Below are 13,730 nucleotides of genomic sequence, written 5' to 3' on the forward strand. Positions count from 1 at the left end.
GTTGGTGGGCTGTGTTTGTACTCTTGTTATACCAGTGGAATCATACATGTTAGGAAAATGGTTCTCTGATCAGCAGATTGTTGGGTAGGGATATCCGTGATTGTGTGATGCCTGACAATTGTTCTGTGGTGTCTGGCAGGGTGTTGGAGTTAGGTGTGTTTCATTGTGGTATTTTGTCGCAGGGAAATCATGGGTGGTAAAAGGGTGTTGTGAGTGTTGTTAAATTTGTTTGAGTGGACTGGGTGAGTTCTTGTGAGAGACGAATGGGATAGGCCTAGAATGGTCTGATGTGAGGTGTTATTTGATATTGTGCTCAGATATGTTCCTGGACTTTAGCCCTCACAGGGTCTCATGATCTCCCCCACCCCCAAGTATGACTTGAGTGGCTGCCCTCAAGCACCCAAAGAGGCCATTGGAGTGTTTCATAGTGTGATGTATGCGTTGAAGAAATATTTTGAGGAAGGCAGAGAGCAATTTAGAGTGGAAGTGGGTTGGATAGATCCTGCTTGGGTGGATTATCGCATGTGAGGATGATTGTGGTGTGTCTTTTTTTATGTTTATTTTATCCTTGGGACAAGTAGGTCCAACCCCCTGCATCACAAACCATTTGGTTGCCTGTTTACAAAGAAGCGAACTGTATGCAGTGGAGGTAATATGTCTGTCCATATGTTAAATGCTGTTTGAACTTGTATTTATGGTTCATTAATGAAAAGCCTTCATTATTAGGGTGAGTGCTGCAAATAAACGTTTCAAGGTCACACTGCATTACTGACAGTGGTTCCAGTAAAAAAAAAAAAATAGTGTACACACGTTTGGAAAGTTAAGCAATATGAGGCTAAGTATAATGCTCCTAGAATGCTCTCTGATTATATGTAAATGTTTGCAGTAGCTTGTAAGCAAGAGTGGTGATTGTTTGCTTTCAAAATAAAATGTTCAGAAAAAATGCACGTAGGAAAAATAACGCTTCGCTACAAGGAAATTTTAGGTGCTATTTCTTTGAAACGTCATTCAGTAAAATTTGTTGATGCATGCTAGCATTTCAAAAAATATTCCTAATGGAAAATCAGTGTAACCGTTTTCAACAAGATTATGGGAAGCATGGAAATAAACAAGCACTGGCAAAGCCAACCGACCCAACATTTTTTGCAAGTCTTTTGATTTCTTCAATGCGCTTCTTGTTTTGACAGGGCTTTTCTAATACTTTATTGTTGTGGGAGCTGCCAGGCCCTCACCATTTTAACCAACGCTGGCAAATAAAAGAAAAAAAATGTGGTCTCAAAAAGCACACATTGCCACCAGTGGTGTAACAATGGCCCAGCACCCCCCTCCAGACCCCCCTCCTGCAGCACAGCACCTGCCCAGAGTGAGTCTGGAGGTGGGGACCTCCATGTACCTTGCACGGGCCCCCTTCCAGTTTCATTACCCCACTGATTGCCACAATAGTTCCTGGCACTGAACAAAACTACTTTGGGTGCCAATATGCTCCTTTTGGAAGAGCAGAATGTGACCACTCAGAGTAAAGCCAGCTGATAGAGAGATAAATAGAAGTTTAATAAAAACAAAATGTCTTTGTTAACGCCAGACCTAATTAGGGACCCAATCCTTAAAGAAAGTCACAAAAGTGCACCTATGGAATTGAATTTGTGGCTTTCATGAATTCACAAGAGCTTACAGAAGTAGACCAGGAATTGTACTCCTAGAAAATAATTGTGAACTGTATTTTAGCACAAGCAAATATACATGTGTAGATTTGCTCATGTAAAAATCTGTTGAGCATTCACAAGTTCACTTTCCCTCCATCCACTTTTTTTCTAATCCTGGAAGAACTTCTACTTCTGCCATTGTCAGGAGTAAATTTCCAACCTTTCTCATTATGGGAAAAGATTAGAGAAGAGTTGGTGAAAATTCTTAAAACATGCAAGCTAGTAGATTTGCAGACTTGAAGACATTCCAGCTCTGAAACTATTGCTTACTGCTTCCTTCAGCCCCGGTATGTAGATCTGAGGAAAGGGGGCAAAATACGGAATTTGCTATAGTAGGGATTGAAATTGCAAGTATTCAAGCCCTGCTATAGTAGTAGCCCTGGTATAATCAGAGAGGCTATTATCAGAAATGTTGCATAATGAGATTGCTGCCATACTTTGTCGCTGCTCTACATGGCGCCAAAGGAACAAGTAGATTATTATTATTTTTTTTACAGAGCAATTAGATTTAAGAAGCAACCAGTCCCATGGGCAAGTAGATATTTTATTAAATTCCACACCCCTGTTGGCAGAATAGAAGAAGGAGAGGGAGCATGAGTGTAATAAGATGAGTTGTGACAGGGAAAAAGGGCTAGGGGCATGTATAGAATGATAGTTGTTTGGGTGCTGGATGGAAGAGAGCGTTTGAGGTGATAGGAGGCGAAGGCAGAGGGCAAAGGGAACAGAAAGAAGTGATGGAAAAGGGGGAACTATGAGAGAAAGGGGTGAGGATAGAGGAAAAAATGTAATGAGATGGTGAAAGCAAGTGGTGTGAGGGAGGAAGCAGAAAAGAAGGGAAAGATGGGCGAGGAACAGGACTGGGGAAGAGACATGTGGGTATGAGGTGAATACTTAGTAGAGTACGAAGGTAGATTGAGACGAAGAATGGAAGAGGGAGTCGAGGTGGAGTCAGACAGCAAAAGCCGGGATGAGAGTAAATGGTGATGAGGGTGGAGACCAGAGTTGGAAGATAAAACTGAGGAGGAAGAGGATTGTGAGAAGAGGAAGATTTGAAGAGAGGAAGATGAGGGAGGGAGAGAAATTGAAATGAGGAGGCTGAAGGTAGATTAAGATGTGGAGGGATGTTAATTTAATTAGAGTAGGTACATGTGCTTGGGAGGAGATGTGTGTTGCGTCTGTGAATATTTTCAAGGTAAATGTATATGTGAATGTGTGTGGGGTACCAAGTAGTTTGTTTTAAGTATAATTTTAATATTAGATGGTGGTGCAGCTGCTGTGTCACTTGTAATTAAAGGTCTTGCAGATTTGAAAGGTGAAAAAGCCTTGAAGAATCCTGTGCATGTGTTTTTTTGGGTGAAAGGAGTGTTGGCCACATGTTGTACTGTATGCACCTATATATGCTTAGAAGTTCTGGGTCATTTCTTTATTAATAATGAAGCCAATGGTGAGCAGACATGCCCAACGACCCATATTATCTTATGCTGGCAGACGCCAAAAGTCATAGGTCACAAATACTTAATCTAAGTGCAAATCTGCAACATGTTACTGTGTGTTTTAATGCAAAACCCGAAGAGCTAAAATAGTTACAGAGAGACAAATGCTTGTAGAGAGAACGAAAGCAGAAAAATTGTAACGGCGATATAAACAATAGTTTTCTAACCAGAAATCGTCCTCATTCAGGAAAGAACAGTCGAAGAAATGTTGCAGGAGTGAATTTCACTGAACGGCCTAGATCAAGAAGCAAGGAAAGCAATAATAGCAAGTAATTGAGCAATGAGATGTGCTGCAACGTTAGTGTTGCGATCAAAATCCCTCTTATCCTTGATCGCTCGGTCCTCTTAAGAAATGGTCACAGTTGTCTTAGCCACTCATCGAAAAATACTGCATGTCTCATTTTGTATATAGTTTGCTTTGTATGTCTTTTTGGGGCCCCTCACAGACATATTCTACATAGTAGATGTAGGTTGTTAGTCATTCCCAATAGGCAAACACATTTATTTTGATTATTATGGGGCAATTGCATACCATTTATTATGTGATTTGATAGTATTCTTCTAGTTTATATATTCATGTATTAATTTGAAAAGATGGTGTTTAGGAACAAGCAGAATAGTTGTAGGCTTTAACATGACTGTGCAAGAGAACGCTAACATTCCTTTTCTCACCTGATATGATCACAAGGTTTATATGTTTCAGAATGGTTTAGAATGCACAAAACAGCTGTTCACAGTCCTCTCAATGAGAATTATTTTTATTAAATAGGTGCCTTCAGCATAATAAAAAAACTGCCTTTCACACACAATTACAAATCTTTAACAATTATACAAAAAAGAAAATGAGAGATACTGGGGCTTCAAAGATGTTCCCTACATAAGAGCAGTGTGGCTTTGAGCTGAGCAACATAAGCGTGTTTTGTGCTGTTTCTCCCCTAACATTTTTCCTGCAGAGACCTAAGTTAACATCATCTCGTTGACAGGCCTACAGACTAGAAAATGTAAGGCCTCGAGGTGCAAAGTTTTGAATTTAAAAGTACTGAGCCCTCATTATCGAAAAGCTTTGTTGCTTTAAGATTGGGCTTGTAGGGATCCTCAAAAAATATAGGATATGATAGTTTGTCTGCTTTCATGTTATTTGAAATCTGTGCTGTCACTATTGCTATGATGTTATTGTTTTATGCAATCGGTTTGTTACATGTATTCTTATCTAAATTGACCTGAAATCAGTCTTTGAAGTTTGACGGAGTAGAATTTTAGTTTATACATGCTTGTGAGATAAAGTTTCCAGAACTCACAACAATAAATAAAAAATGTATGACTTTGTCCAGCAGATTGTAACGTCCTTTATATACCTTATCTCCAGCTAAGGTGAGGTGATATGTGTGTATTAACATGTCTGTGTCCTCCGTTCAAGGTGGTAGGTAACCAGTTCCTGCAGTACATTTAGGGGCCAAGTGTCCGGTGGCCCAAAACTCCGATGACTGAGACGTGACCAATTGAAAGCACACCCTGTCCTTATTTAAAGTCAAGTGTATCTTAATTTAGTGTAGAAGTAATGCTTCAGCTCAATCCATCTCCCTCCAGCTCCCTTATGACTATTGAGTCGAAATCCTTATATCAAGGTGCTGTAGGCTATAGCTGAAATTTGGATCGGAGCAGCTTCTGGGTAAAAGGCAGCAGAAACTGTGCCTTCAAATATGCAGGATGGAGCAGCAAAATAAGGGAGAACTGCAAGCAGTGAATCTGTAAGAAATAATTGGAAATAAAAATGGTAGGAAATATACAGAAGTTAAAATGTCCCTGCTGGGGAATCTCTGGACAGAATGCTAGTGGACGGTTGAAGGCCAACCGTTGGAATGATGAAATGACGAAACTGTCACTCTGCAAGCCTAGTCTACCAATCTTCAATTGGCTCAACTGCAGTCGCTGACTGTAGAAACGATAAATCGACTATCTCTGACCCCATCGAACCTCAATAAGAGATATGTTAGAAGTCAGCCCATGGTTCAAATATGACAGTGGTCAAACATGTGGGTATCACGTGACCTGAAGCAGGTTACAAAGGATGATCGAATGAATGTGCTGCTCTGTCCAGGTCTGGAGAGGTCCTATGTCTTTCCATACCCAGTCTACATAAACCCCAGCATTAGATCTTTTTTGGTAATATCCTCATCCAAGGCAAGCACTTCCTGGGTGAAGAAGGATACTCTGTGATGGCAGAGACAACTCCATTCCTTCAGCCAAGACCCAGCATAGGCTGCATAGATGGGGTCTCAGCCTCACCACTAGTCTCCCAAACCTATCACACATTTCAGCAGCTGGGAATCTCCCAAGAGGACATTTGTCTCAACACCAACCAAATTCTATCTCCCCCTTCAGGAGACCCAGTCCCTGGAGCCAGTTTATCCTCAGCCAGAGCCAGTAGATGGACAGAGAAGCAGATCCCATTAGGAGAAATTAATAGCCAGGGCCTCTGATCTCCATCCTTTCATATTGCTCTTCTTTCAGAAACTGGGTGTAGTGTCATCTAGGAAAAACAAGCTGAATATTTCATAAAATTCAAGATCAGTGTTTTTGTTGTGTACAATGTGTATTGATTACGAAAATACAAATGACGCCGCATAAAGAGAAGAAATAAAATGGGTAAAAAGAGGAACATACTCAAAACGATTGTTTGGCCGAATAATACCATTAATGGGACAAATAGTAAAAATCAAAAACTAGATTGAGGTTTTAGTCCCTATGTTCTTAAGTGATAAAGCAACATGATGCTCCAAGAACATTGCCAACCTTCCAATTATGCTCACAGTAAACTGCAACGAGTATTTGAAAGATGTCTCAGATGGGTAAGGAATTCCTATGGAGAATGGTAAATGATATGTTATTTTGCTGTTAAAAATCAGTGCACTTTTATATAACACTTAGATCTGTGCTGTCAGAAAAGGTGATGTCAAAGCGAATTTTTGTCTGGAAGAGAAATAAGTCAATACACAGTCATGGTATGAAAATCATAGCAAAGTTTATTTGCTAGAGCCTATAGGCAGAAGACTCTGCTCACAGTAACACACTGTGGAGCTCTTCAAAAACATCAAGTCATCAGAGGCTTTTTAAATGGTTCAATGCTCATTAGTTTGCATTACAAGCACTATTTCACAAGCTACAAAAAGCTGCAAAAACATACAATTGACAGCAAAAGTAGTTATTCTTTAAGGGAAAACAAGCTTATGGGTAAAGTAATTTACGATATGGCGCCTTCAAGAGGGCCTCCTTGTCTCAATTTCAAAGCTCCTGTCTAGGGCACATTGTATTTCATGTGTAGCATCCTAACCCCTCTAAAAGTCACATTCCAGCTTCATAGTGTAGAAGCTATAATTCTGTAACACGTCACTTTTATTTTCTCAAACATCTTAAAGAAGTTCCGTTTACAAAATAACCAAATCTTTCTCTAAGCTTCAAAGGTTTAGTGATGTGCGACTGCACAAAGTTGAGATAACACTGTCCCTACACCACGTCTGCATTTATAATTATAAAACAGAAGACAAGAAAACCTCACGTTTTAGCTCAAGAGGTCATACGAAGGACTGTATGTGTGTTTAAAGAAAGCAACCTTTAAACAGTATCCTAAATGCAATTGATAAATGCTTTGACAATGGTTCAATTTCTCATGTTAATTTTATTTTGCTTTCACAGTGATATTAATTAAAAAGGGGTTGCACTGTCAACATAATAGGACACAATTTTTAGCGCAGTTCATTGAGAAACACCCAGGGACCCTTGGTATCTAAGATACAAGCAGCAGGCGGCTCCCCAGTGGAATAAGTGAAAGAGTTAAGAACACAGTACAATAGAATTCCAAAACCAGTTTAGAAAAAAACAAGAAAATTGTAATAAACAAAATGATCAAAACACAATAAAGGGATGTGGTGATAACTGAATAATATGTCAATGAATGGAGAAAGACAGGATAGTAAAAGTCTGTACACAATGGTTCCATTCAGCTCCATCTACTTCAGAAACTGCATTATTACAGAATTGTATCAGAACCTTAATGAACCACTGGTTACTAGAAATAGGACAGTAGTTCTTAGGACCTGTCTCTTCAAGACCTAGTTTCATTATTGGAGGCGTCACCCATGACCCTGTTAGGTTAGTATGGTGGATTTGTTAGCCAGAAGTGTGTGGGCATTAATCAAAGCACTCTCAAGGTTCACATCGCATCAGTCCACACACTGATTTTATTTTTGTATGTAAGACAGGTATCAAGCCCCCTCTTCTGAGTTTCCTCCAAGTTACAGGAGTACCAAAGTTGAAGCAGTATAATATAGTCCTCTAATGTTAAATCAGGCGACTTTTTCATTTTATGCCCTGCTTAAGCTGTATCTCCTTCCCACGTCTAGCTTGCCAAACTTCATCTAAACATCCTGCAGAGCCAACTTTTAGTGTTTTCTAATACTAGTCTGTTCCGACTTGGACTGTTTATTGTTTAGTCCAGTTGTTCCCAACCTGGGGTCCGGGTACACCTGGCGGTCCGCGAAGCCTCCTCAGGAGGTGCTTAGAAAACTAAATATTATAAACAGATGAGGTCCCCAGCTCTCAGTGATGACTTAGTGTGGGGGTCCCCGGATTCCAATAATGATTCACTGGGGGTCCCCTGGTACCAGTAATAATAAAGTGGGGGTCCACAGAAGTCAAAAAGTTGGGAACTGCTGAGGGTCTGTATCTAGCACAGACTATTCCTACAGCTCAAGACAGTAGCAAATGGGAGCAGAACTTGGGTCCTATTAAGAGTCTTTCACACCATATGGTAGATAATTTCCACATAATTGAATGTTAACAGATATGGCTTGCTACTAAAAGCATGCCCTGTCCCTGGCCCTTGGGCTGCCTAGTTGCATGCATAGGTGCTGTGCATGCATGCAGATCGTTGTATTAGACCTGTGGCGAGCTTCTGACTGAGGCATCACAACCTCACTTCTGCAAACAGTGTAAGTTGGAAAACAAAGGTCAGATTGTGGCTGCAGGCAGGAGATGGGCAATGGTTAGCAACAATTGACGCTATGGGGCTTGATCTAGGAGGATTGGCTCTTGATTCACCCTAGATGCAATTTCATCCAAACCCCTTCTTCTCCCTCATAACAACACGTGCTGGAAATTATGTTAAGGGTAGCTGATCTGCTATCTCTAAATTGAAATGGCGAGAAGCTCACCATGTCAAAAAAACATGTTTTTGTGGACTGTAGAGTGAGCAGTCAGTACATTGGCTTTGGAATTGTGAAAAGTGATTAGGAACACTTTTTTTTTAAAACTGGGGGTTCTAAATGTGCATTGTTTTTGTAATTGTACTTTGATGTTATTTCAGTTCAAATCTCCTAAGTAGTGGCTTTAAAATTAGAAGTACTCTATCCTTTGCATTATTACAGTTTAAATCTCTTCAGAAGGGGTTTATAATCTGTTTGTTTTACAGGGTTCATTTCAACATCTCTAGCTGCACAGTTTTCAAATGCTGAAATAACCCACATGCGCAATGAGTTGTTCATCAAAGAGAAGGAGCGCCAGCTGTCACTGTATCCACGTATTGAGAAGATTGAAGTCAAACACACTGGAAAGACCGATCCTGGTGCTGTGTTCCTAATGAACAAAGGACTATCTACGCCATATAACTGTGCCATGCGTGAGTAAAGAAAACAAAAGTGATTATAGCTTTTACAAAACAATATGTGCACTACACTCCGGATGTTAAAATTAGAAATGTGACCCAGCGCTTCATGAGTGCCATAGTTTGTTGTTATTTAGTTTGGTCATTTGTAGGATGTTGCATCAGTATAAACTTTATTTGGTTTCACCAAATATATAGCACAAGCTTTCTGTTTGCAAAAAGACCTATTGACAGCCCACTTATTGCTTCCTGTTGGTTGGCTTTTTGACACTCATTTGTTTGCTTTGTATTTGTTAGCCTATGTGGCTTTTCCTTCCCCTTCATTTGTTTTTTTTCCTCCCCTGGAGCATGGCCTCATTACTTGTGTCCTTCCCTGCTTGCTTTTCAGGCACTACCTTTCACTCCATGAGAGTGCATGTGTTTTCCAGCTGTCACACTTGTGTGCTTCCCCTCCTCCCTCTGCCGCACTCTGAAGTTCTTCTCTGTTGCCTGTGTCCTTCTTCCTCTCCCCCCTCATGTTTCACTCACCCTTGTGTACTTCTCTCCTTTCCATTTCTTTCTTCCTTGTGGGCTTCCCCTCTAGCTCCATGCTGTCTCTCTCATCCGTGTGCTTCTCTTCTCCCTTCTCGCAGCCCACACTGCCAGCCCTCAGAACTTAAAAATAGCCATCTTCAAAAAATACCCTGGCACATTGCATTTTGGGCGGTTTGGTGTAAGGCAAATACATCAGAAGACTACTGGACTTGAGAAAGGAGTCCAGGCAGACAGAACATGCTGAACTTGGCTCTGTTAGAAGGACCTGAGGAAATTGGACCTACCTTCCACTTGAAATCAAAGGACAGAAAAATCCCCCTAGTATCATAAGACCTATCCCCCAGGTGGCTTCAGGAACACAAAAAAGGTGACTGGGACGTTTTGTGAAGAACACCAGCTGACCGGACCTAGACTGAATTCTGATGTTTCCCTCTGCATGACACCCTAAAATTCTCCAAGTGCTGTCCCTCAAGTCATAGGGGCTTTAGAAATGTATTTCTGTGGTCGTTTAGCACCAAAAGAAGTTTAGAAACATTTTCAGAACTTTTTCTCCAGAGCTTCAAAGAGAACTTGCATATGGCATGCACGACAAATGAAGTCCGCTGATACGTAGTATTTGCATCATTATACGTGCACGTCTTATGGTCTTGCAAGGATAAAAAGGCTGCACACCAACAGTCAGGACTGCAACCTGTGAAAATCTGCTAATTATATGGTTTTCTAGGCAGCAGCCACATTAACAGTGATTGACCTCTCACTACATAGTAAAATGTGGATGAAAGAGCCCTCTTCTTAACCCCGGTGTCTGGATAATCTCCGGAAAGAAGGAGGATTTGGAGGTGAAGTGGAGCAAGAGAAATCGAAGGTAGAGACAAGAGCAAGGAAGAAGGATTAAAGTAGAGATAGGTGAAACTTAGGAGACACAAAAGGAATCTGACGTTGAATGGAATACTTAAAGGGGAAGGACACATGATAGAGGAAACAAAAAAAAATAAAACATGAAAGAAATAAAAACAGAATTTGACAGAAATGAAAGGAGGATATGAAGAGAGGAAGGACAAGACGAAAAAGGCAGTGATAAACAGGGTAGTACATGTTGAGAATACTATGTCGAAGGGAAGAAGAAATTAATGAAGGAGAGGAGGAAAGGGAATAGTTGGAATAAAAGGAGACTGAATACTTATGGTGTTGCGGCAAAGTTGGCAGCTTTTTACTTCTGGTTCTTATCCTGGCTTCCTGACCATTTTGTGATCTTTCACAAATAACCACTATTTTGCTACCAATGCTAACATCTGCCAAATTCAAGAACACTTATTTACAGGCAGGACACCCATGTTAAGCAATCTATGTAACCAAATTCTCTCCAGAAGAAAGAATAATAATAATATTGACATCGTCTCTGTCAAATTCTAGAAGTTCTTTGCAAGATAGTGGACAGGTTTTTTTTTTTTTATCGTTTGCATTTTACACTGTTGGAGATTAATGATTGCTGCTACCGCAGAATATATTTAACAAGCATTGGCAAATAGATCTTGCCGTTTGGACCTATTTGCTTTGCCAGAGTTTGTTAGCAATGCTGTAGATTATCTACATTAATATGTAGCATGGATAAAGCATCAACGATGCTGTTCAGCATGACTAAAGGAAAAATAGCTTTAAACAAAGCTGCTATGACGCAGTACTCAACTTATTTTGTAGGTGCAAGCAACATGCATATGCACAACTACAAAATGGGTGACCATTTTTTTAACTGCAGCACGCCGAAGGTGAGCAATTTGGAGGGCCGGTTTGTGGAGGGGAAAAACACAGTGGAGTGGGGGTAGCAGGATGGAAGGGCTGGGAAGGAGAAACAATGGAAGGTGAAAGAGCGCACAAGTGGGAGAAGAAATATGGAGGGAGGACACTGGGAGAAGAAAGGATGGGTAAGATCAATGTTAGGTGGGCGGGTTGAAACTTATAGGAGAGCTAGCATTGGGGAAGTACAAGGTTGGTAGAAGAAGTAAAATACAAGAGAGGATGTTGCGATGGGGGTAAAGCAACACAGAGGGTGGGGAGAAAAAGCAACAGGCGAAAAGAAAAAAAAAATAGTTAGTTCCCTGAAAGTGAGCATGAGGACCAGGCAGTCAAACACATTGTAAAGAGGCAATGCTCAATCAGAATGACAAACACAAGATTGAAGACAAAGCTATCAAGCAGGAAAATGAATGACAGTAAAGCCAACCAGTGGTAGACAATAAGCGGCACCAAGCCCCTATATGTTGTTGTAAGCCCCACAGTATGTATTGCAACAGGCAGCACATGCACTGTGTAACTGGCTCGACCCAAAAATTACATTTATAGTTAATGTGTGACGTTTTATTGTTGAACTGATAAAATGAACAAGTACCAAGCAATTCTCAGTAGTCCGTTGACATTCGTACTGTTCATAGACTTGCACTTGTTAATAGTGAACCCTGTAGACGTGAGCGTTTGGCTGTCTTCTGTTTAATGCACACATTGCTACTTCATGTGGGTGATCCAAAAAAACCCTCATAATTTCTGAGGTTAGCTGAATATTTCAGAGGATGTTTGCTGACATACATTAGATTGGGGAAAAATTGTAAAAAGAACAATGTCCCTAATAAGTTTGTTTATGGTGCTCTGGAGATATCTCATTTTCAATTGATGTTTTCTAGATTCCATTTGGTAGTCCTAAGAATTGCTAGATTTCATCCTGCAAATATTTAGTCTCCAGCAACCTGCTGGCCATTGGACTTTTTTATTTTTTTTCCTCTTCCCGAAGCAGTCATCATGTATAATAAATTATTTTTGTAGGATTGGCATAGTATTATACCTTCAAGTTAATCCAGTTTTGCAAAAGTTTTTTTTAAACCCAAATTGATTTGATAAGCAATATTGAAAATATACTCCTTACTGCATTATTTAGTATCTAGAAAAAACATAGGAAAATTTGAATATGATGGGTGTTGAACCTTCATCTAGTCACAGTCACCGAGAATTTATATTACATAGCTTACAACATTTTAGTTTTCTGGTTAGAAGCCAGGACTGGCAAATGTTTAATTCGCTATTGGCTGGTACGTGCGTCCAGTGCTTAAAAGGATATTGTATATGTATCTTAGGCTAACCACCATAGTCCAAAAAATCTCTTCGAACATAATATATGAAAAAGGAAACCTATTTAAATGAAATTCGAGTCTATGCCTACACTGTAATAATAAGAAAATGCAATCCTAATTACATGTGATCTGTTTAATTGGTTAGATCTTAGCGAGTGGTACTGTAAGCGTGCTGTGCTGGCTGTTGTGGATGGAGTGGCGTGGGACATGTATCGGCCTTTGACCAAATCATGTGAAATTCAGTTTCTTACCTTCAAAGATGAAGACCCAGAGGAAGTGAATAAGGTTGGTGAGCTTTTATTTTCTGGTTCATGAAATCTGTGTAGGACAAGATATGACTATGAGATTTGTTACTGCTGTAGGGGAGATATTGATTACTTTTCTGCCCGTTTTTGTTTTTGGCAATTGTACCCCAAGAAACATTGAACCCAGTGGATGTCTGTTACAAAAAAGAGGTTATATTTGATGCAGTGTTGCTATATATTACTTTGTTAAAACCTTTCGAACTGTCTAGCATGTATTGTAAACTACTGATGACATTTGGATAGGAAAAAAGTGACCAGATTGTTTTGCATGTAACCATGCTTGTTGTTGTTTATTCAGTTTTGTGCATGGCAGGCAGAAACTTGGCCTTGCTGGTTGTACACATCTCCCCATAATCTTTTGTTTGGGTTTTATCATTCAATTTATATTAGTGTCCGGTTCTATCACAGACATGTTTAATTAGTTTCAAGAACATGCACTTTAGTGTGTTTTAGCAACACATTGGAGCTCTTCCAAAATCACTGATCTCTGTAATTTTAATAGCACCAAATATTCAGAAGAACTGGAATACTAGCTGTGGGAGGCCTATAAAACCCACTAGGGACACAAATCATTCACTACCATTTGAATGTCATCTTCCCCTCAATCCCACTTACTATTTCCTGACAAGCTTGAGTAAATGATTTTGAATGCCTTTTGTTGATACAAAGGTCTTCTGCGTGGCTTTGTTTTACCTGTGCCGTTTGCCCTACTGTGATTCTGGGCAGATCTGTATGTTTGTTTTCCTTACTTAACTCTGCAATTCTGTGATCTCTGTGGAACTATTCCTTTTACTGTGTATGCTTTTTTTGAGAGCAGAGTTGGGCTCTAATACAGAGATGTGGAATTTATTAAAATATCTACTTATCCATAGGGCAGGTTACCTCTTAAATCTACTTGTCCTGTAAAAAAATCTACT

The 13,730-nt window shown here is 40.0% G+C and overlaps 1 protein-coding gene across 1 annotated transcript in view; it reads left to right on the forward strand.

Annotated features, from left to right (window-relative positions):
* Positions 1-13,730, forward strand: part of MRPL39 (mitochondrial ribosomal protein L39) — a 130,397-nt gene that overhangs the window by 5,955 nt on the left and 110,712 nt on the right. Inside the window, exons 2-3 of the mRNA XM_069204091.1 lie at positions 8,664-8,870; positions 12,654-12,793. Coding sequence (XP_069060192.1) covers positions 8,664-8,870; positions 12,654-12,793 — 347 coding nt within the window. The remainder of the gene's footprint in view (positions 1-8,663; positions 8,871-12,653; positions 12,794-13,730) is intronic.

Source organism: Pleurodeles waltl, chromosome 8 (assembly GCF_031143425.1).
Source record: "Pleurodeles waltl isolate 20211129_DDA chromosome 8, aPleWal1.hap1.20221129, whole genome shotgun sequence".
NCBI lineage: Eukaryota > Metazoa > Chordata > Amphibia > Caudata > Salamandridae > Pleurodeles > Pleurodeles waltl.